Consider the following 22,121-nt stretch of genomic DNA (forward strand, 5'->3'; position numbering starts at 1 on the left):
TTTCCCTGGTTAGTGGCCAGATGTACAGCTTCCAGCTTCCCTTTGCTTCTGAAATGGTGCCACTTATCCAACAGCTTCTTTCAAGGAAGTAGGGTTTCTTTAAAAGGCAAATGGATTGATTAGATTATAACTGAGCACACAGCTCTAAGCTGAGATACACATGAATATGATGGAGTTGTTGGCTTTTTGGTTTAGGGTTTGAGAGGTCAGTAGAATCCACTCATATGATTGTATTGTTTGCATAGCTGTGGTTTAGATGGAATCAAAAGGGGCTTTTCCCCTTTTTTTTTTTAAGATTTTTTTTTTTTCCTGTCTCATTTTCTTTCCATTTGTAATAAAGTTTTCAGAGACTAACCTGTCTTATGGGCAGGTGTAATGGGTGTTGTGTGGTTACAGCATAATTGTAGATGCTGGTAACATTGATCTATTGAGAAGACCACTCTTCCATTAAGCAGTATTCTGATGACATTGATAGAATTGCTTTCAAATCTTTCAGTTCTGTGAGCTTTTTTCTGTTTAATGCAGAACATGAAATTGGAGTTGAAAGTTGCTCTACATTTTCCCAGATTTTTTGTTATTGTGGTTCCCTTTTAAGAAATTGTGTTCCAGTTGTACTCACTGGAATTCACTACTGAGAGGGAGTTGCCAATGAAAGTCGGTTTTTCTACTGCTGAGATTCTTCTTTTTTCTCAAATTCCATGAGTACAGGTGTCTTTCTGTGATCTAGCATCTGCCAGGAAAGCTCATGTTCTCTTAGTTTGAGATAATATATTGAAAAGATGTAGATGAGGAGAATTAGGTTTAATGAGGTGTGATCCAAGAGCATTAATAGATCCCTCAGTCTGTTAGAATTCCTCTATCTAATCCATTTCAAGTTTCTACTTGTCTCTTCATGTCTTTATCATAGTGACTGGCTACTAATTTTTGCTTGACTGATAAAACCTAGTTCTTGCTACTTGCAGCTAATGCATTTTTAGCTTATAACATAAAAGCTTCTTCTTAAACCTTAAATCCCTTTTGATCAAGGAGATGAAAGCCTGTTAATTTGACTTTGGTAACAGATAAAACATTGGACAGTAAACTGGACCCAGACAGTATTTTCTTCACAAAAACAGGCTGTTCCTGGGCCTTGGTAAGGCATTTGACAGATACCAAGAGGGAATTTTCAGGCCATGTGGAAGAGAGGAGGATTGCTGTGGAAGTGTGAGGAGCACAAGAACAGACATCAGTGCACCAGTGGGACCTGTAGCAATCACATTTCTTTTGGTGTTTTGCTGAACAAAGCAAGTCCTTGTTGCTGATGTGAGTTGAGTTACGAGAGAATGAAGGAGAACAAGAGGGGTTGGATGATATTGCAGATTGTGATGATCAGAATAGAATGAGAGTTCTCATAGTAGGTGTCCTGTTTTTAGAGGGGAATACCACCAACCTGTAGACCACATTAGTGTACAGGGAAAAATCAAATGGACATTGGAAGTGTTACATGCAATGGTGTCTGATCAAGAGAAAGCTGCCTGAACCTGGAAATAGCTGTAAGGACCTGGATTTGTGCAGTGATTCAAAATCATGATAAATGCAGTTAATTACATCATCATTTCACCCTGTGTCAAGTGTTTGATACAAACCATAATTTGAACCAGTCTCACCTCTCGGTGCTGCTGAAAGAACCAAGGTGCAGAGCACAATTCAGAGTGGCAGAAATTGTCAGTTCCAGAGCATATACATCAACTCACTTCACAAACCTCTGGCCTTTAACAGTCAGGCTTGGCAGATCTTCTGAGTCCCTGTGTCCTGCTCATTGTACCAAGCTGACCAAGTCTGGTCTGGTCTTCTCTGACACCATGTGGATTATGCTCAGGTAGAAACTGTCCTGAGTGTCAAGCACTTGACAGAAAATAAAGCTGACTTGGTGAGAGTTTTAGAGCAGGAGTTAAGTTTAGATAATGCAAAGTGAAGTTTATGCAGCTGAGATTGTTTAGGAAGATGCAAAGAGGTTAAATATTGATCACCTCTGCTGAGCTTCTGTTATTGGTGCATCCTGTACTTCTTATTTATGAAGATTCTCAGTCTCTGTGGAGGCTGCCTGTGTTTGATGTCAATACAGCTTGCAAATTTCCAAGATGTGGATGTATTTTCTCTTTGTACATGAATTATGAAATTTGGGGGGTGGTGTGTGTTCATTCCATGGTACATAATGTGTAGGCACTGAGATATTGTAAATATTCAGTAGGTTTGCGTGACCATACAGGAGAGTGAGCTCTGTGGCAAATGCTGAATTTTGGAGTGGTGAATAAATATTTAATATTAAAGATGGAAGAGCAAGTTTAATGCTGGTACTCAGTTTTGATTACTCAGATAAATTCCTGCAAATTTGAAGAGCCATAACAGGACACACTTTCCTGAACTGGTACAGAAGATGATCAGAGGATTAAACTATTAAAAATCAAGCTAGGAGCTAAGTACAAAATAACATGCCAAAGCACTTTCTTCCCCCTTCCAACAATGCTAAAGTAAGTTGGCTATGTCTGTATCTGGACTTCTGTGGATTCCTGGTGACCACAAGGTAGAGGACAAGGTGCTTCAGATGGAGCTGAGGTCAGCCTGCATCTGCTGCTGGTGTCTGTGACTAGGGGAGCTAAGTTCAAAATAACATGTCAAAGCACTTTTTTTCCCCCTGTAATAGTTTCAACAAGGCTAAAGTAGCTTGGCTGTGTCTGTGTCTGGACTTCTGTGGATGTCCTGATGATCACAAGGTAGAGGACAAGCATGCTTCAGATGGAGCTGAGGTCAGCCTGCATCTGCTGCTGGTGCCTGTGACTAGGGGAGCTAAGTTCAAAATAACATGTCAAAGCACTTTTGTTTTCCCTATAATAGTTTCAACAAGGCTAAAGTAGCTTGGCTGTGTCTGTATCCACTTTATCTACTTCTGTGGATGTCCAGAGAAGAGTTCCTGGTGACCACAAGGTAGAGGACAGCGTGCTTCAGATGGAGCTGAGGTCAGCCTGCCTCTGCTGCTGGTGCCTGTGGCTCAGGCAGACATTGTGTAGCCTGTCTGCAGCCAGCTGCTGTGTTTGCTGCAGTGACTCAGTGCTGGGAGGAGGAGAACCATCATGTGAGATGTATTCTAGTGAGTAGTGACTGTTGGATTAGATAATGCTATCTGTGCCCACATGCTGGGGCTAACAGCATTTGAGAATCAAACTCCAAACATTGCTGGCTTGGTTGTTGCTCTGCAGTTGGAGGCAGGGTTAGAGGAGCTCAGGGCAGCCCCAAAAGTTTGGGTACACTGAAGCTTCAGGTTGAGCAGCTCAGTTGGTTTGGATTGATGAGCCCAGCTTTAATCATAGCTGATGTGGTACATTTACTTCTCCAATTTAGCATAGTAGTTATTCCTAGATTTCTTGCCTTTAAAACTTAAAAAAAGCCCCTAGTGAAACACAGAAAGAAAGATGTATAAGCTGTTGAGTACTTTCTTAGAACCACATTTGGTTTCTTCTACTGAATGCCTGAATGGTAACTTTCAGAACAATAAGTGCAGAATATTACTGCAATGGTTATAACCAGCAATAGTCTGGCAACCTTCATGCTGCCTTCTTAGTGTCATCCTTATGTCTCTCTTCTGACACACTTTGTCATTTTAGAAAAAGGAACAGCAAAGCAAGAAACTGTTTTTCAAAAAAAGCAAAAAAAACCACTGTGAGTGACACAGAAAATCTCCCCTCAATTGTATGTTTTTAAGTCCACGTTGTTTTTTAATAACTCAAGTGATGGTTTTTGGTGTCTTCTTTCAATACACATATTGAAGTTTTTTTCCCCCTCATTTGCCTTGTTTTTGTATCTTTAAGCAGACAAAACAGGGATAGTGTTCATATTGATCTTTGAGTGATTTGATGCCCTGCTTTGACACAGTTTTTCTGCCAAGAAAGAATGAAATATGAAATTGGTGTGTTCATAAATGACAACTAACAGCTGTCAAATACTATGAATTATCTGCCTGCAGCTGACCTCTTCATTCAATGCAGCAATTGCTTCAGTCAGGTCTGTTCCTCAAGATATTTTGTTTTCTGCAGGCTTTGTCTTGGATCTTTGTTTTCCACAGTGAGTTTTAAAATTAAATACTTCAAACAAGTTTCTGTTCATCTTGAAATGTCTGTCAGCTCAGTGCCTCCTGAATTTGGATGTGATACAAAGATGCCTTTGTACTGTTCATGGAAATACCTCTGTTTTTAATGTATCTGGCTTTGTGACAAGAAGCCTTCCAGGTTCGTGGCTGAACTCTGTTATTCAGGTTGATATATGGGCTCCTCAGTGCAGTTTCCTATCATCTTTTTAGGAAAAAATGTAATGGCTTGATCTCACAGCCAAGAGCAAAGCAAGCTAGTGTTAGATTCCTGAAGATTTATGTGAATGTACAGCACAACTTCCACTTGAGGAGGCAAGGTGACCTGCCAGAGCAGGCAGCTCTTTGCTTTTGCAAACTGTTTCACTTCTGGATTTGTTACTCATAGGTTTTTTGTTTTGTTTTTTTTTTCCCTCTTGGTGACCTTGTGACAGAAGCTCTGGGTTTTGACACAGCTGGAGTTTCTTCATGTTTCAAGGCATCCTTGCTCTGGTGGAAGGAGTCTTTGCACAAATCCAGTAACTCTGCTGCAGGTGGCAAAGATATGGAGGCTTAGATGTGGAAAGTGTCCCAGGAAAGGACAGTTTCCCTCTGGCTGTTAACTCTGCTCTGAACCAGAGTATTGTTTTACCAGTAAACACTGAAGTTTCTTAATCTAGTTGAGATCTGTGTCTTCTCTTCAGCCTGTGTGGTAATGGCCATATTTTAAGACAATTAACTGAGGTCTCCATTCTTTTGATTGACTATGTTGAGGTCTTCAGCAGAAGGCCCAGAGGATCTCACAGTCATTCACCTTCAGGAGCAGAAGTTAAAAAAAACCATCTGTTCCCTTCCCCTTCCCCAATACAGATGAAAAATAATAAATAGTATTCATTTGAGACAGCTTCCTAGTCACCCATCACACACACTGGGCTTTGAATGTAGTGGTGCTTTGCTAAATGGAAAGTGATCTCAGTGTGCATGTGGTGCTGGCTCATTTCATAGAATAACAGGAGCTGAGACAGCAGGGCTGCTGAATTGTTATTCCTTTTTATGATCAAGAGCAAGGCAGGAAGGCTGTGTGTGTACCTGAGTAAGTAAATTAACTGCAATTCTGTTTTACAGTTGTCACGTAGAAGAAATTCTAAACATTGTCACCATCTCAGAATGTGGGGGGATTTTTTCCAGCAGGGATGCAACAGTGTGTGCTTAATTCTGCTCATTGCATCTTTTTTTTTTTCCCCATGTGTTATTTCAAGAATGTAGTCATGCTCCTGCTGCTTGGCTGCCCAAAGAACTGCAGGATTAATGCTCATATTAAGTCACAAGTTAATACTGTAAATATGATTCTTTCTTTATCCTCAGCCAGTATCTCCTTAACTGGACAAAAGTATAAGGGCAAGAGGGGAAATAATTTTAAAAGGTGGTGCAGTATTAAAGTAAGCTAATTTAAAAACAGCACCACCAAAAAAAATAACTGAGAGCCTCTCCCAAAACACCCCAAAGTGAAGCTTCCCAAAATGCTTTTGGCATGAAGCTCATTAAAATCCACAAAGAAAGTGTCATGAACAGTCACTGAGATAAAGGTCCCAGCTATTCTGAGATTCTGAAGTTGACTCTGAATCTAAACATGAGTAACAGCACCTTGTGTGTGACTGACATGTGCACTTCTACAGCAGGCTCAGCTATTTCATGGAAATTACCTCTTCCATTTAATAAGTCACACTTCTAAAATAGTTGGAATAATCACATTGTCTTTGCATAACAAGCATTTCACTACAAGACAGCTCTCTGGGGCATTTTGAGTATCTCTTTAGCTTTTTCAAAAGTTGTCCTGGTGGCCAGATGTGCTTTCTAAGACTGAAGGGTTTGCAGGTATTGCTTTCACAGGGTTCTTGAACTGCCAGTCTTGACATTCAGATGTACTTTAATTGCTGTGTGATCACTCTCCTTAATCTGCTAATGCTTTTGTCTAATATAATTTTGATCTCTGACAAAATTCAAAAATAAAATTATACTATCTAATGCTGACTAAACAAAGCCAGAGGGATTTAATGCCTTTTTTTTTTTTGAATAATCAAATGTGGTTTTAATCTTTTTTAGCTACAACTGTAACACTTGCTAAGATCTAGTGTAGTGTGTAGCTTATGGAATTCTTCCTTGCTTATTAAGTTGTGTTCAAGCAGCTTGATTGCAGTACTGGCATCTGACCTGTGCACCTTTTGGTTTGTTATTCAAAAGATTTATTAAAATTGTTGAAATGACAGCAGAAGTGTAGTGAGTTGTGAGGTGTGGGTTTTTTGGTTGGGGTTTTATTTTTTTTGTTTGCTTGTTGTTTTGGCTTCTTTTTTTTTTTTTCTTTGTTGACAAAGGGATGCTTCAGTGACATATAATGAGAAATTATTCTCAACAATGGTGTATTTAATCTCATATGTATAAGATATGCTTGCAAGGTATTTTGCTGCCCTCTCTTGGTAGAGCTTTTGTATTGTAAGCAAAGTGCTTAACTTTGTTCCTGGCAAAAAATTCTGGGTTTAATCCTTTTGGTTTCTGAAGAAATGGGAAATGGCGATTCTTTTACCAAAAAAAAAAAAAGAAAGAAAGAAAGAAAGAAATGTTAAATATGGCCTTACTCAATATTTACTAAATAATGAGTACTTTGTTATTCAAGTCCTGTGTGGATAAAAGTGGTTATTTCACTGTCTTTCATCTTAATTTTATTTAGTCAATACAATTTGATAGTGTTCATTGCCAGTTGCAATAATTTTTGCTTCAGACTAAATATAAACACTTGGATGCATTTTGTTATGACACAAACCCTTCTGGGCCAGGCCAAACACCTGGAATGCTTCCCTCTGCTGCTCTTCCATCCTCTGGGCATCCCTTGCTTCAACAGCTTCTGCATGATGGAGTTTCTGTTTTCCAAATTATTTCCCATGGTTCTTGGGGGGCTTTTCCCCCCTGTGGTCTTTTTCCTGCTTTTCCTTTGAATCACTCTGGCAAGGAGTTCCACAGCTCATCTGCCTGATGGGCAGGGCTGCTCTTTTCTTCTTTGCTCTCAGTATTTGCATTGACTCTTTCCTCCCAGCTGTTGTGAAGGAGTGTCCCCATCACTCAGAGCTCCAGTTGTCTTTCCCAGAATGCAGAATTACAGCTTTATAAATTATTTTTAGATGGAAGGCGCTGGGTACATTTGATAACAGTTTTCTACTGCTCTTAAAATCTTTTCAGTTCTGATTTTCCTCCTGTTTTGAGGTGGGAGCAGGGATGTAGGGCTTGTGAGGCAGGGTGGTGCTATTTCTGTACTGTCCATAATCCTTTCTTCATGAATAGCATCTGGTTGGGTTTCTTGAACAGGACACATCAATGAATTGTTGTAACCCTAATACCTCACTCCTGGGTCCACAAGCAACCCAAAGTCCAGCACTTTGTAAATTCATTCAGCAGATACTTCACTCTCTGTCCTGCTTCACTTCAGTTGAGGTTTCTTTGCCAATTTTATTCCCAGGTTAGTTGGAATTAGAAGATCAGTAATTCTTTATAATCAGCCATCAGCCTTGCTGTCCTAAATAACTAAATATTATTAAGGAGCTTTATGACAAGCACCTCACTGTTCCTTTTCCTGGTTGCTTATGGAAATACAAAATTATGGCAGAGCCCTTGGTATGGCTTATTCCAAACCAGCCTTGGCAATGCTGCCCTTGTGTGAGGAGTGACCCATATTGAGCTTCTATTTATGTAAAGAAATTAAGAACTTAAGCAAAAGAAATTTTCTGGCAGTTGCTTGATGTGTTGTTGTTAAACCCAGGGAATTGATACCTTCCAGTATTATAAACTAAATATAACGTGAAATGTTCATGATCTCAAATGTCATATCTACATTTTAGGTTTAGGATGAACAGAGTGTGCATTTCTAGGTGGAATATGCTCATTTCTGGCAAATGGCTGCTAAAGAATGACAAAAATAAACAAAGCTGTTTTGGAATCTGTCAGTGTTGTCTTCTGCTCTGAACAGTCTTTTAGATACAAACATGTGCATCCACCTCTCCTTTATGGAAAAAAAAAAAAAGAATTTCAACATGACCAAGCTGAAGTTAGCCTTGATGAAAACCCTGTTTTCCTCTAATAATAGGTTTGATCTGAGGGGAAAAAAGAGCACATAGTCAAGTTAGTTTTGTACAGTACAAGCAAAAGTGTAACATCAAAAATATTCTTAATACCTTGGAGGTATTAAATTAATATTTCTGTGGTTTGTGTTATATTCATTATATTATATTGTATTATATTAACATTTCTAGAACTCCTCTACTGGCTCCAAATCTGTATGGGTCAATCACCAGACTTTTTAGTGGACTTCAGATGCTAAAAATCAGTCATTTAACAAAAGCTGGGTTGCAGCTCTGGTTTCATAGTGTCTGTTCTTACAGCTTTGATTTGTGGCTGAGGGAGGAAATGGTCAAGGAACAGAACTGGTTTTTTGCTTCTGATGGGTAATGAGTTAAGTAGTGAAAAAAGTCCCTTTGTTGTGCACAACAGGAACTTACTTGGTTATAGAAATAATAAAATTTCAAAATTTGTAATTTTTTTTGTTTGTAAAGGAAAAACAATGGTCTGAAAATTGAATGGATTTCAATAACAATGGTTCATGGGCTGGAGTTTGCAGTTATGCTGGTATTTTCTGGGCAAGAAAAGGAGTGAAACAGCTGAACTTCCCTTCCTTTTCAGAATTCTGTCCTTATGACTCTACATATACAGCATAGTATTGCCAATGACTGTCCAAATTAAATTGCCCAGTGGCATAGTATAGAAAACACACATCTGTTAGCTTGAGGTGTCAAAATTCAGATCTCCTCTCTGCTTTATAGTTAAGAGCTGGATGTGCTTTTTGTTTGTTGAGAAGCTGTCATCAGTTTGCTTCTGAAACATGGCAGAAAAAATGGCTCTGTGCTTTGTAGACGAGATTTTCTTTCTAGCTGTTATGATTTTGATTTTTATTTTTGGAAACAAGAATTAAATAGAGAACAAGACAGCAGCGTTTTCAGTGTTATGTACTGACAGGAACATACTGGCCACAGCTGGGAGGAGGATCAGCCTAATTTTGTTTCATCACTGAGTTATCCCCAAGAGATGAACAAGCCTTGAAAATCAAGAAGCTGTATTTTAACCAGCTAGGAAGATATATCTTCTAAAAAGCCCTAAAAAACCCTAAAGAAAATACAGAACAAGTTGAGGAGGAAGGATCAGACAGGTGGTATATAGCTTTTCCCACTGCATTTTTTTTTTTCCAGGAAAGTCCTTTCAGCCAACCCAGTGGCTTTGGCAGAGAATTCTGCAAGGTTTCTTCTTACCCTTAGGGTATTTCCACTGCCTGGCTTTTACTTGTTTTCTTCCTCTTCACATCTTCCCCCTCTCTGCTTTGCTTTGCAAAGCCTCCCATGAGCTGGAAGCCCTGCCAGCTCCCTGCAGTGTTTCCTTGGCTGCTGCACCCTGGATTTTTTTTGACCATGTCCATTTTTTCTCTGCCTTCAGGGTGTTTTCACGTTGTTGCCAGTTCAGCTGTGTGTATGTCTGTTAAGATGCAAGTGGGGATGGACACGTGTGCATTTTGATGGATATGGAATAAATAAATAAATATGGATAAATTCTATCTGACTAGTTAATCCAAAAACCATAATTTATTTGAGGTGTTTCTTTTTTTAATGAGTGTTTGTGTTACTGCTGTTTCACTGCACTTCTGTTCACTGCTGTGAGTATAAAATACCGTGCAAAGAACAAATGTAACTCCATATCCCAAACTGGGAAGATTGTATCAGTTAGTAAATTAGCAGTAAATTACCTCTTGAAGTCTGTCTCTCAGAATGTTCAGTTAGTTAAGAGGAAATCAGATATGTGATTCTTTTTACTGTAAATATAATAAAACTATTATCCAGCTCAGAAAAGTGGCGTGCAAGGATTAAGACTTCCAGGTAGGTACAAATGCTGTGCTTTTGTTCTGGCTGCTACCAGGATTGTCGATGGGTTTATCTCCTTGTCCTTTGAAGAGCTGCCTGATGTTTTAGGTTTCCACTTTGCAGCTTAGTCTCTTTCCTTTTCTCACCACTGCAGACAATTACAAGAGCAGCAGAGGCAGAAGGAGCTGGAACGGGAGAGGCTGGATCGCGAGCGGATGGAACGGGAGAGGCTGGAGAGAGAGAGGCTGGAAAGGGAAAGGCTGGAAAGAGAGCGCCTGGAGCAGGAGCAGCTGGAGAGGGAACGGCAGGAGAGGGAACGGCAGGAGCGCCTGGAGAGGGAGAGACAGGAGAAGGAGAGGCAGGACCGCGAGAGACTGGAACGACTCGAACGGGAGAGGCAAGAGAGAGAACGGCAAGAACAGTTGGAAAGGGAACAGTTGGAATGGGAAAGAGAGAGAAGAATTTCAAATGCTGGTAAGAATTTCAAAATCCGAGCGTGTTCTACCACCAGACCGCTCTTGATGTGTTTGGGTGATGGAGTGGGAGAGAACCAACAAATGGCAAGGGTGTACAGCTGTTAGCAACAGTCAGTATTTCAGGCTTCATTTTGCTGGAATTCTTCCCTTTTTTATGGCAAGAAGTCTAAGATATTTGACTTTCCTGTCATAATTTTCCATTAATTCTGAAATAAACTTTTTTGCATTCTTTGCTCACTCCGTTGCCACACTCTCTGATTGCATGGAAGAGCTTGAATCATTTTGGGCACCTCCAACATTGGTTGAAGTGTGATGAGTTAAACTTTCTAAATACCTTATCATTGTTTGCTCTATTCAACAAATGTATTGTCATTACATAAGCTGGGAAAAAACCCCTAAAATGTATCAGGTTGAGTGTGTTAACATAGAAGGTATGTTGCTATATAAGGCAAAGTAATAGTGTGAGAAATGCTTTTCAGTCTGAAGCCTTGCTTAATCTATCATTGTAGTAACATTTCAGTGAAATGTGTTGTATTTGTAGATAAGATTATGCACTGCCTGTGGAAATGTATCCAGTGATAACTGAAAGCTTTCTCATTTTGGTAATACAATGGAACATTAGTCAAGTGCTTGGTTGTTCTTCAGTCTCAAACTCAATTTACATAAGTCAGCTCATGGTGAAAGTCAAGGAATACTATGTAAGTCATTTTAGAGCGGAGGATTTTATTGGTAGTTTTATTCCCAGTACTTTTAATATTTGCTATGCAGCTTTCTCTGGGGAATAGGGAGATGTCACTTGCTGCCTATGGTAAGAGTTTTATTAGTGGAGTTGAAACAAATGTTAAGATCACTCCATTTGCTTGCAGTTTGCAACCAAACAAGACGATAAAAGCTGGTAAAAGACTGATTGCTCAACCCTATATCTAACCCATCTCACAGATGGGATTTGATAAAACTTTCTCTAGAACGTACTCGTAAATTCAAATGTTGGCACAAGAAGAGTTGGTAGAATTTAAGAGCAGCTGTTGATAATATGTAAAACTTTCCTAACAGTATTTTCACTTGTGCCTAATCCTCTGGTACTAACTGTAGTCTACATTTTTACATTTTGTTCGAATGCTGGTTTTGTTGCTTCATTAGCTCCCTTTTTCTCTTTCTCCTTTTTTTATCCTGCCTTTGCTGCTGCTTTCCATCTTCTGTCCAGCTCCATCTTTCGACAACTCCCCGTATAGCACTCCACTTCCTGAATACTCCAGTTGCCAGCCTCCTTCAGCACCTCCTCCATCATATGCAAAAGCAGTCTCAGCGCCAATGGCCGAGGCCACACCGGAGTACGCTGTAGTGACTTCTGCACCACCGACCTCCACTCCCCCTACACCGCCTCTAAGGCACTCTGCATCGCGTTTTGCTACATCCCTAGGCTCGGCTTTCCACCCCGTTCTCCCCCATTACGCCACGGTTCCTCGGCCCGTGAACAAAAGCTCCCGGCCCCCTTCTCCCGTGGGCGCCGCGGCCACGTTGCCTCCCAGCAGCAGGCCCGCGGCCTGGGCCGCGCCCAGCTTCGCGCCCCTGCCCCCGTCTCCTCCGGTCATGATCAGCAGCCCGCCGGGCAAAGCCGCCGGCCCCAGACCCGTCCTGCCCGTGGCGGCCTCCAACGCGGCGGCCCAAGCGTCCACGTCTTCTCCCACGGCTCCCAACGGGCTTCCCGAAAACTTGGCTTATCCGGTTCCTTCACCTTCTACCTCAGGTCCAACGCCGCCTCCGCCACCTCCTCCCCCCCCGCTGCCTTCCTTTCCGCCTCTGTCACTCTCTGGGCCTCAAGCTTCTCCTTCTCCCAACTCCCCGAATGCCTCGACTCCCTCATCCAAGCCTAGTGTTCTCCCTTCTCCCTCTGCAGCTACCCCTGCCTCTGTTGAGAACTCTCTAAACTCTGTGCTGGGAGACTCCTCTGCTTCTGAGCCAGTCTTGCAGGCAGCCTCTCAGCCGGTTGAAGCTCCGAGCCAGCAGGGTAAGGCTTTCTGTTATTGCTACTAATGCGCTAAGGGGCAGAGCCCTGACTGCCCCCAGGCATGAGCACGGTGCTTCCCAAGCTGCACTGATCCCAATGCCAAACACTGCTGGGGTAAGGGAAATGGAAGAGCTCTGGGCTTAGGAGCCACTGTTCTGTGGCCCGTTGTGAGTAAAGTCCTAATTTCTTAAGAACTCGTCTTTCAAGAACAGAGTTGGTCACATTCTTGCTTGGTAAACCCTGCACTGTTGGTTTATTTGGGAAGTGGTGTTACCACTTCATAGTTCATAGATCATCCATTTCCTAATGGCAGCCAACATAGAGGAGCACATGTGTGGCTTTGGACATGTAAATGACCTTTAGTGAGGTCATGGTTTATTTGGGAAGTGGTGTTACCACTTCATAGTTCATAGATCATCCATTTCCTAATGGCAGCCAACATAGAGGAGCACATGTGTGGCTTTGGACATGTAAATGACCTTTAGTGAGGTCATGGTTTATTTGGGAAGTGGTGTTACCACTTCATTAGTTCATAGATCATCCATTTCCTAATGGCAGCCAACATACAGGAGCACATGTGTGGCTTTGGACATGTAAGTGGCCTTCAGTGAGGAACAATTCATATTTAGAAAGTAACATGTGACACCTACAGCATTTCTTTCTGGGCAGTGGTTGTATTTTGTTCCATTGCTGTGTGCACATACATATGTACATGTGTATTTAGATACAGAGAGAGAGAGACAGGTCTTTCTGCAGTATTTTACCAGTGTAGCTAAGAAGACTTTGGACAAAAAGTTTGATTAAGAAGGTGACAGCCTTAAGGAGCACTCCACCAATATGATAGAAATGCATTTTACATGGTAATACATGTTTTTGTTAGCCTGCTTTTGTACTGATTTAACAGATTTAGGTGGATTTAGTAGATGTAGGTCTTTGTACAGAACTCTGCAGTAGCTCCAAAGGTGTGGGCAGAAGGGCTCCTGGGGGATAAGGAGCTTGATACAAGCCCTGCAGAATGGACCCTGTTTATATCCTCCTGTCTGAAATGAAGGTCTGAACTGCTTTGGGATGGAGTGGAAATAGAATAAATGGCCTCACTTCTACTATGGAATAAAAGTGTGCACTTGGACAGTGAGTGATGCCAAGAGCGTTTAAAAGGCTTTTGAATTTCTGCAGTGGGTAGCAGAGCAGGAAACCAGGAAGGCTCATATGTGAAATTCCTGCCTTTAGAGATTAAGGTAGTTGTGCAGTATTTTTCCTGCCTCTTGGTGGTTTTGGTGAGACAGAGGTAGGATCTGTGGAGGTGTGGAGCTGTTGTCTACGTCAAGATTTCTTAAACTCTTCCAATAATAATAATAATAATAGTACAGTGATCATCAGAATATTCTTTTTTCAAAGTACACTTTGTATTTGGATAACAATGTGAATTTAATTAAGTAGAAGAATGATAGATAAAAAATAGAAGGGCTTCTTCCCATTAGCTTGAAATATGTCGGTCTTCTAACTCACTAATTACTGTTTGTATTAAATTGTAAAAGTTGATTGCTGGAATTATTTTAAAGGAAAGATTTACATACAGCTTAGAAATTAGCATTGGCACTGGACCAGTCCAGGGGCTCAGATGTTTGGGTGATGTGTCAGTGCTTGTTAATGCATTGAGGTACTGTTCAGCACCATGTGAGCACACCCTGTTGTTCTCCTGCTACGATGCTCATGCCTGACTTTACTCTCTGCCTGTTCCCTGGTGTAAAGCTGCTCTTGGTTGCAGCACAGAACCTGACTGGAGGGGTTTCATGTAAATGTCTCTGGAACTGTCTGATCTCTCACAGGATACTGTGTAATTTTTTTAGCTCATTATTTAAGAATGCTTCTCTCCTGCTGAAATTCAGTGTTTCCTTGCCCATTATCTTACCAGTTTTAATGTCTTGTACACTGAGCAAAAGAACCACCATTTCAATGGGAGCAAGACCTTTGTTTTCTAAATCCTTAATGTCTTCTGTTTGTTTTCTCTCTGACACTAGGTGTTGTCCAAGGACCACCTGCACCTCCTCCTCCACCTCCCCTGCCCCCTGGCCCAGCTCAGTCTTCAGTAGCAGCCCCAGCTCCTCCTGGCCCTCCACCACCTCCTCCCCTGCCACCTTCGGGGCCGCCCCCGCCGCCGCCGCCGCCTCCTCCGCTGCCCAGCCAAGCCCCTCCCGTTCCCCTGCCCCCTCCGGCTCCCCCCCTGCCAGCCTCGGGCTTTTCAGCGGGATTCGTGGCCGAGGATAATCGCCCTCTAACTGGACTAGCAGCTGCACTCGCTGGAGCCAAACTTAGGAAAGTCTCAAGGGTAAATAGAACTCTGGTTTCTTTTTCACCTTCCTGTCCCCCCGCTTCTAAGCTTTGGTCAAGGTCAGCAGCAGGATCAAGGCATTTGGGGTAGGCTTGGTTCATGAAGGAAAAAGCATTACAGGATGTGCTCCCAGCCCATACCATCCTTTATGCACTTGTGCCTGTAGCATTCACGTTCTCTGAAAAAATCCCTTCACCCAGGATTTCTCTCCTGGGAAGCTGAGAAGCCTCAGAGAAAAGGATAAGAATGGATAAGAATGCTCTTCTCTCCTGCTGAAATTCAGTATTTTCTTGCCCAGTATCTTACCAGTTTTAATGTCTCATACCCTGAGCAAAAGAGCCACCATTTCAATGGAAGTAAGACCTTTGTTTCATTCACATTCTCTGAAAAAAATCCCTTCACCCAGGATTTTTCTCCTGGGAAGCTGAGGAGCCTCAGAGAAAAGGAAAACAATTCTTATCTCATTTGCTTCTCCTGTGTTGTGCTCACATGTGGAATGTGTTTGGAGTCATTAGATTCTGGTGTGGGTTGTTTTGACTCTTTGGCCAACTGGGGCCAAGCTGTGTCAAGACTCTAGAAAGAGTCATAAGTTTTCATTATCATCTTTTTAGCATTGAGTTAAGTATCCTTTCTGTATTCTTTAGTCTAGTATAGTATTCTTTATTATAATATAATATTATAAAGTAATAAATTAGCCTTCTGAGAACATGGAGTCAGATTCATCATTCCTGCCTTTGTCGGGACATTCCCAGCAAATACAATATGTGCCTTTCTTGCACGTGAACTTTGCTGGTTCCATGAAGTCAGCTCTCATTCTGTTGGCACATCTGCTGTCTTTTTGTGTGCTCTGAAGGGTGAAGACTCCTCCAGTTCGAGTGGAGGAGGAGGAGGAGGAGGCTCTGCTTCATCCAAAACAGACGGTGGCCGTGGAAATGGACCCCTTCCCTTGGGAGGCAGTGGGTTGATGGAAGAAATGAGTGCCCTGCTGGCCAGGAGGTGAGGAGCTGTTCCTGCTCTGCTCCAGCTGCTTAGTCATCACACAGGTGGGATTTGGGCTTGCAGCTGGCTGAGGATCAGATGGAGAGCAGCTCGAGGTTGCTTTGGGAAGCTGATCATGTTTCATGAATAGCCATTTTTATTTGAGTGTAATCCAGTACTTCTGTGTAAGCCTTTGTGCAGCAGTAAGGGAGTGCATGCAGACTTCAAATTGCACAGTTGCTTTGGCAGGAGGGCTTTGCCTTTGAAGGTGTTTTGAAAGTACTTCTTAAAACACTATTTTTCATGCGGCTGTGTAAGTCTTTAATTGCAGTAAACAACATTCTTCCATCTTAAAGCCATGATGAGCTTGGTAACTTTTGTCTCTGCTTACAGGAGAAGAATTGCTGAAAAGGGATCAACAGAACCAGAGCAGAAAGAAGATAAAGCTGTGAGTTGAGAAATTTTATCTGATTCACATTACTCAATACAAGGATTAGCAGAGAGATTCCAGTGGTGTACAAGGGATTATTTATATTTTACTGTATAAAATATACATATAACCACTCCTCTGTGAAGTGCTTGCTCATTTTCTATATACAGTTGTGCAGAGCCATTTTAAATATATTTATATAAAAACTGAAATACTTAAACAGTTGAGATTGGTTCTTGTGAATCTAACAGATTATAAAGATTATTTTTCTCCTTCCCTCCTCTCTCCCTATTCCCTCTCTTCTCCATTTTAATCAGGAAGAATCAGAGTCTTCATCTTCTAAGGTTTCTTCAACAAGCACACCTGGTAAGTAGCTCAGGTTTGTGAACTCTGGGTCTTTGTAATGCTAAAATCTAGTGACAAATCTCAGTCACCTCTGCTGAATTTTGGAGCATGCCTCTTCTCCCATGATTACAGCCTGGGGTTTTACTGTAGAATGGGTCCTGGTTCAGAAGATGATGGATAAAAAGACCATAAGTGAATAAAGAATATAAATGCAGAGTGCTGAAATTCTTAGCCCATGATCCCTCTGCTGAAGGGGCAGTGTTTGGAGCTGTGTAGCCAACACAGTCAGTAAGGAAAACTTACACATTCTGCAGCTGGCCAAGAGGTATTGTCAGCATGCAGATGTAAAATATTGTAAATTATTGTCCCTCAAGAGACACTCAGGGCTTTGTTTTCCTGTCCTTTAGTAGTCCCTTGTTGTACCCTCAGTTTCCCTGAGCACCTCTCAGTACATACCTGCAAAAGGGGGGGCTGTGCCATTTAACCCTGCAGTCTGTCACCCCAAAAGGCAGTGGAAGCAGAAAGGAAATAACTGGATAATGAATACACCAACTTTCAGCCTGTCCAGCTCCCTCTGCTGATTGCTTGCCCATGTGTGCACTTCTCCTCCAGATGATTCAACCACTTGATGATGTGCAGGCCTTTAATATTGAAAACCACTGCTGTAGTGTGAACAAAACCTGGCTGGGGAATAAAAAGGAGTGCTAGGAGTTGTGTGTCCAGATGGAAATAACTGGCAAATTTAGTCCTGAGATACAGGCACTCATCTAGAGGAGTCAGACTGCAAGGAAATAAATGACATCACACAAATCAAGGTTTTCACACACATCTCCTTTATTTTTCTCTTCTTTTACAAGAGTCTGCTTCATTTTGTTAAATGCATTGTGTTAAACAGAAAGGACATTAGCCTTGGGAAAATGACTGCTTTTGGAACACTTCTGATAATATAGGCCCAAAAAGATGGAAAATAAAACCTCTGGAACTGGTTTCTTTAATTGGTGATGATAAGAAGCCTCACCAAAGCTGTTCAAAATGTCAAATGCATTCAGAATTTGACCATTCCCTTCCAGTTGAGAAAGTTTTCTTTGTTTCTTGCTGTGAGATGCTCTGGTAATGCTGAGCCTCATTGCTGGAACAGGTCTTTAAAGTGTTTTAAGAGGAATGCTTGGCATCCTTGAGCAAACTGCAGCCATAGCAGAAGTTTCACAGTTTTACAGATATAGCTAAAATCCTACTAAAATAACTCCTGTGGCAGGACAAGTCCTGAAAACTGGTGTATAAAATTAAGTTTAAGGCTTATTATTAGCATAAGTAGCCTGCACTTGGCTGGGTTACAGACTGTGCTGGCAGACTACTGCAATTTAGATATTCTCAGTATCCAGCTGCATCCCAGGGAATTTTCTGGTCAGTAAGAGACTCTGCAAGGGCCTTTCTGCCTCTCTGCTTGCCCAGCTTAGCAGAGTTAAGCAATATGAAAGAAAGGGAGCACACTAAACAAACTCCAAATCTGAAGTGAAGACTGATAAGATCACTGGCACACTGAAGTCCTGAGTAAGTAATGATGGCAATTAATAACAATCCACACTACAGAAAGGCTGTTTGACCTTGTGCAGGTTGTAAGGAATGAACCTCCTTCTTTCTTGTTGCTGAAAGGATACTCTGGTTGTGTCAGGTTCTATCTGCTGGCACTTCACTGAAACTGGCACTGAAATTATTTTCTATCATGAAGAGTTTAAGAAAACTCCTTGTAGAATAGAATAGAATAGAATAGAATAGAATAGAATAGAATAGAATAGAATAGAATAGAATAGAAACGAAACCTATTCCTCAAGTGTTTGAAGCTGACTGGTTACACAGTTCCATGGTTCACAGCTGAAGCCATCCAGTACCTATAAATACCTAGAAATAAATCCAATGCCTATAAAGTACAGGCAGACCTTCTCCCACCTAGATTAGGAATCAAATGGCATTTGCAGGGTCTGGGAGACCAGTGACACTTCAAGATGCTCTCATTTGATGCATTCACAGATGAGTACAAGGGGAAGCTGAATGTAATAAAAAGAGCAAAACACCAAGCAGCTGACTTGAGTTGCCAGATGCTTGAAGTTTCCTCACATAAATTACACAGTGGATAGAAAAAACCAGTTTTTCATCTCCTCACTCTGTTTTCCAGAACTAACAAGAAAGCCTTGGGAAAGGACAAATACAGTGAATGGAAGCAAGTCACCTGTTATTTCCAGGTACTCCCCTTTTGTACCAGCTGCTTTTCCTTACATTTGTTATTGTTGCACATGCTGCTAAAGATACTGGACTAGAATAGTAAAGATCATCTTCATGAGTTTAAAATTGCTGCTGTGAAACTGCTTTTAGTAGTTCTAAGTAGGAATGAAGAGTTACTTTTGGAGAATGCTAATAAGGGAAATTTTTGACAGTAAAATCAAAAGTTTTACCCAAAAAAGTTTCTTTTAACAATTTTTGGTGTATAACCTGAATTAATAAGGTCTATATTTGCCTACAGCAATGTTTAATTTTTTATTTGAAGTCTGAAATTTCCAGCAAGGTGAAACCAAATTCAGTGCTGCAGTTCACATGTTCAGTAGTAAATCTAGAGAATAGATGTTCTTTCTATTTCTCTGCCACTCACAGAGTGCCTTTATAGATATTTCAGTTATCTTGGTAAGATTTGATTCTGTGACAATTTTCAGTAGCTCTCATACCAGTCTAAGAAAGTCCATCCTAAAGAAGTATAGAAATGTTTTACATCCTTCAGTGCAGTCTTTGATAACTTGTCAGCTGGAACTCTGGTAGGCAGGCAGTGTTTTGAAAGGCATTTTCAGCAAGTGAAATGGCTACTTTAGCAAGTTTTTGGATATGTATTTGATTGTAATTGACTTTAGGCAGAAGGCTTGTTCATTTAGAATTCCTGTGTATTGTACACAGAGGTTCAAGTGTTCTGACCCCTGATATATTCTGAGGAAGTTCCCTGAATTTCTTGAGAGAAAGCAAGAGAAACATCTTCAACTTGGGAATGCTGTGTTTGAAATTACTTGAATTCTCATGAAAATCTGGCTGTTGGGCACAGCTAGAAAAGATTTGGTGATCAGATTATTAAAAAAGAGTTGTTCTGTGAGTGGCCTCACTTGTAGTTGAGATTGCCCTTGGGGTCTTCAGTTCTAAAATGCAGCACTAAACACTCTCTTGTGAAGGAAGTATCTCTTATTTTAGAATAAATCCAGGAGTTTGAGGTGTGTGCAGCCTTGGTTCTGGTTGCTTGCTGTGTTTTTTGTCAAGAAGCAGGTGCCATTGGTGGTGATATTCCCTCTGCCACCCTGTCAGGGGAACAAAATCCTGCATCACCTTTGGCCTTGGCTTTCCCTGCCCTCTCCCCCTCCTCCCCAGGACCTCTGACCTGCTTTGACCAAGGTCCCTTGTGCTGATATTTTGATCTGCTTCAAAAGGTGGCATTGAGGGGGAGCTTGTCACAGAAATAATTGGTGTAAGGAGTCCTAGAGAGCATTTTAGAGTTCATGTTGTGTGAGACAGGGGCTGACCTGGCCCTTTGGCTGTAGATACTTTGCTCAAATTGCTTATCCATAGGGTAAAGGGATTAGTAAGTAGGGCAACTCTCAATATCTGACTCTTTTGGGGAGTCTGGGATGTTCTGAAGTCTGGATTCTACAGTAGGTTCTTGTAAACTGTTTCATGCTTCCAGTTTCTCTGATCTTTTTCCAGCTGATGAAATTCAGAGGTTGCTGAGGTCTGTTTAAAAATGTTTTCTGACCTAGAGGAGTACAGAGGATTTTTCAGATCTCTCTTAGATTTATTGGGGCACTCTCTCCATCAAGCTTTTGTCTTCATTCATCCAGTGGATAATGCAGATAGAATTTAACTTGACATGAACTTCCCTGGCTGTATACTCTAATCCAAAATAGGAATTCTGTGTTTATTTAATGTCAATTTTCTTTCTCAGTGCTGTCATAACCTGTTGGAAGGTGCCATAGTCCATACTTCAGGCCTGCTGATACAATTTTCTAGTCAGTGTTGATGGCTTTCTCTGCCAGGATGAGGAAATTTTCATACAAGGAGAAGCTGTTAGAAGAAGTCTCTCTTGACTATCCTGGTATTTCTCTTAGCTCTCTCCATTTGCCAAGTCTCTCTCAGCAAGCAGCTTGTTCAGCTAGCCTTGTTTAGTCAAGGGGAGCTGCAGTTTGAGACACTAACACTGTGTCTGCCAGGAGGGGATTTGTTTTCACCTGGTAGGATGTGAGGATTGCTTTCACCTGACCTCTGCAGGGAGAGCATGTGAGTCACACACAGGGATTACACACTTAAGGAACTGGCAAGTCAGCAAAATTTTCTCTCCAGAGATAGAGGATGAAGTTGTTGTTATCCAGAGAGAATGTTATAAGTATTTTAAAACAAGTTAGTGTCCTGTCTAAAATCAGGCCTTTGTTTTTTGGAGCAAACAGAAGAGACTGAAGCTGTGGGTTTTTAATATTTCCTGAAACATGCAAGTAGAACTCTTGAATCTACTGAAACCCCATGGTGTTTAAGGTGCTAAAAGTGAACAAAATGAAGACCTATAATAGCTTTTAAAGGTAGTGTTTCTCCCCCTAATAGACGGGAATCTCCATGGAAAAATCTGCTTGCTTCTGAAAACAGGTTCTATGATTCATTAAACAGGTATCATCCTGTTGGGATTTGAGACTTCCTAACAACCCCTTTGACCAGTTCAGGGTGGGACTTTTTCTACATGGGTTGGTAATCACCACATGCACCAGCAGGTTCCTCCCCCACATTTTGTTTGTCCAGTTGAGCCCATTTTTGGACTGGTTAAAAGCAGATGGTGTCAAAGGCAAATTGAGATGGCTTAAGAACCAGGTATGAATTCATAGAAAATACTGGATTTTTGGCAGTCTCCACCTGCAAAGGTACAAATTCCTGTTGAATATGCCAGGATTTAGTGGACCATTTGCAGTGTTTTAAGAAGCAGGTTTTCAAAACTGTAAGTTTAGATACAGAGGAACAGGAATTAATTTTCTGGGTGTGTTTTTACACCTGCTTTTTCATTAAAGACTTTTAAAACATAAATTAATATTTCTTCTTGGAACACATTCACAAGTTGGTTAACATCATGTGTATTTTTTGCTGGAGATCTTAAGTTTCACTCTCTAGTGGTCATAAAGTGTTGACATTGAACCCCTTCAGGCTTTGAGAGCTTTCCAGAGGTAAATGTTGTTCCAGAGCCTCTCAGAATTACTGAGTCAAATTCCAGCTTTGTTCCTCATGAAGGCACTCGTTGTGGTGATTACTTAATCTTTTTGTATGAAAAGTTCCCCTTTTAGCTACTTATCTTGGGTGCTGTATTCTGCATGTTGGCATGGGTAAGATCTTTCCTTTGCATGCTTGGTTGAAGGTGTGTTAGGGACTGTCAGGCAATGCTATGAAAAACCACACGGGAGAGCTCTTCAGCCACGTTGGGATGTTTGCATTCACTCAATT

At 41.3% G+C, this 22,121-nt stretch overlaps 1 protein-coding gene across 6 annotated transcripts in view; it reads left to right on the top strand.

Moving 5' to 3' along the window:
- Positions 1-22,121, top strand: part of ENAH (ENAH actin regulator) — a 93,249-nt gene that overhangs the window by 63,010 nt on the left and 8,118 nt on the right. For 2 of the 6 annotated variants that reach the window (XM_036379571.2, XM_036379572.2), the window contains 7 exons: positions 10,205-10,524; positions 11,731-12,534; positions 14,556-14,863; positions 15,720-15,862; positions 16,238-16,292; positions 16,592-16,640; positions 18,793-18,859. In XM_036379571.2, the coding sequence (XP_036235464.1) occupies positions 10,205-10,524; positions 11,731-12,534; positions 14,556-14,863; positions 15,720-15,862; positions 16,238-16,292; positions 16,592-16,640; positions 18,793-18,859 (1,746 nt within the window). The remainder of the gene's footprint in view (positions 1-10,204; positions 10,525-11,730; positions 12,535-14,555; positions 14,864-15,719; positions 15,863-16,237; positions 16,293-16,591; positions 16,641-18,792; positions 18,860-22,121) is intronic. The other 4 variants (XM_036379573.2, XM_036379574.2, XM_036379575.2 and 1 more) reach the window with 2 other exon arrangements.

Source organism: Molothrus ater, chromosome 3, assembly GCF_012460135.2.
Source record: "Molothrus ater isolate BHLD 08-10-18 breed brown headed cowbird chromosome 3, BPBGC_Mater_1.1, whole genome shotgun sequence".
Taxonomy (NCBI): domain Eukaryota; kingdom Metazoa; phylum Chordata; class Aves; order Passeriformes; family Icteridae; genus Molothrus; species Molothrus ater.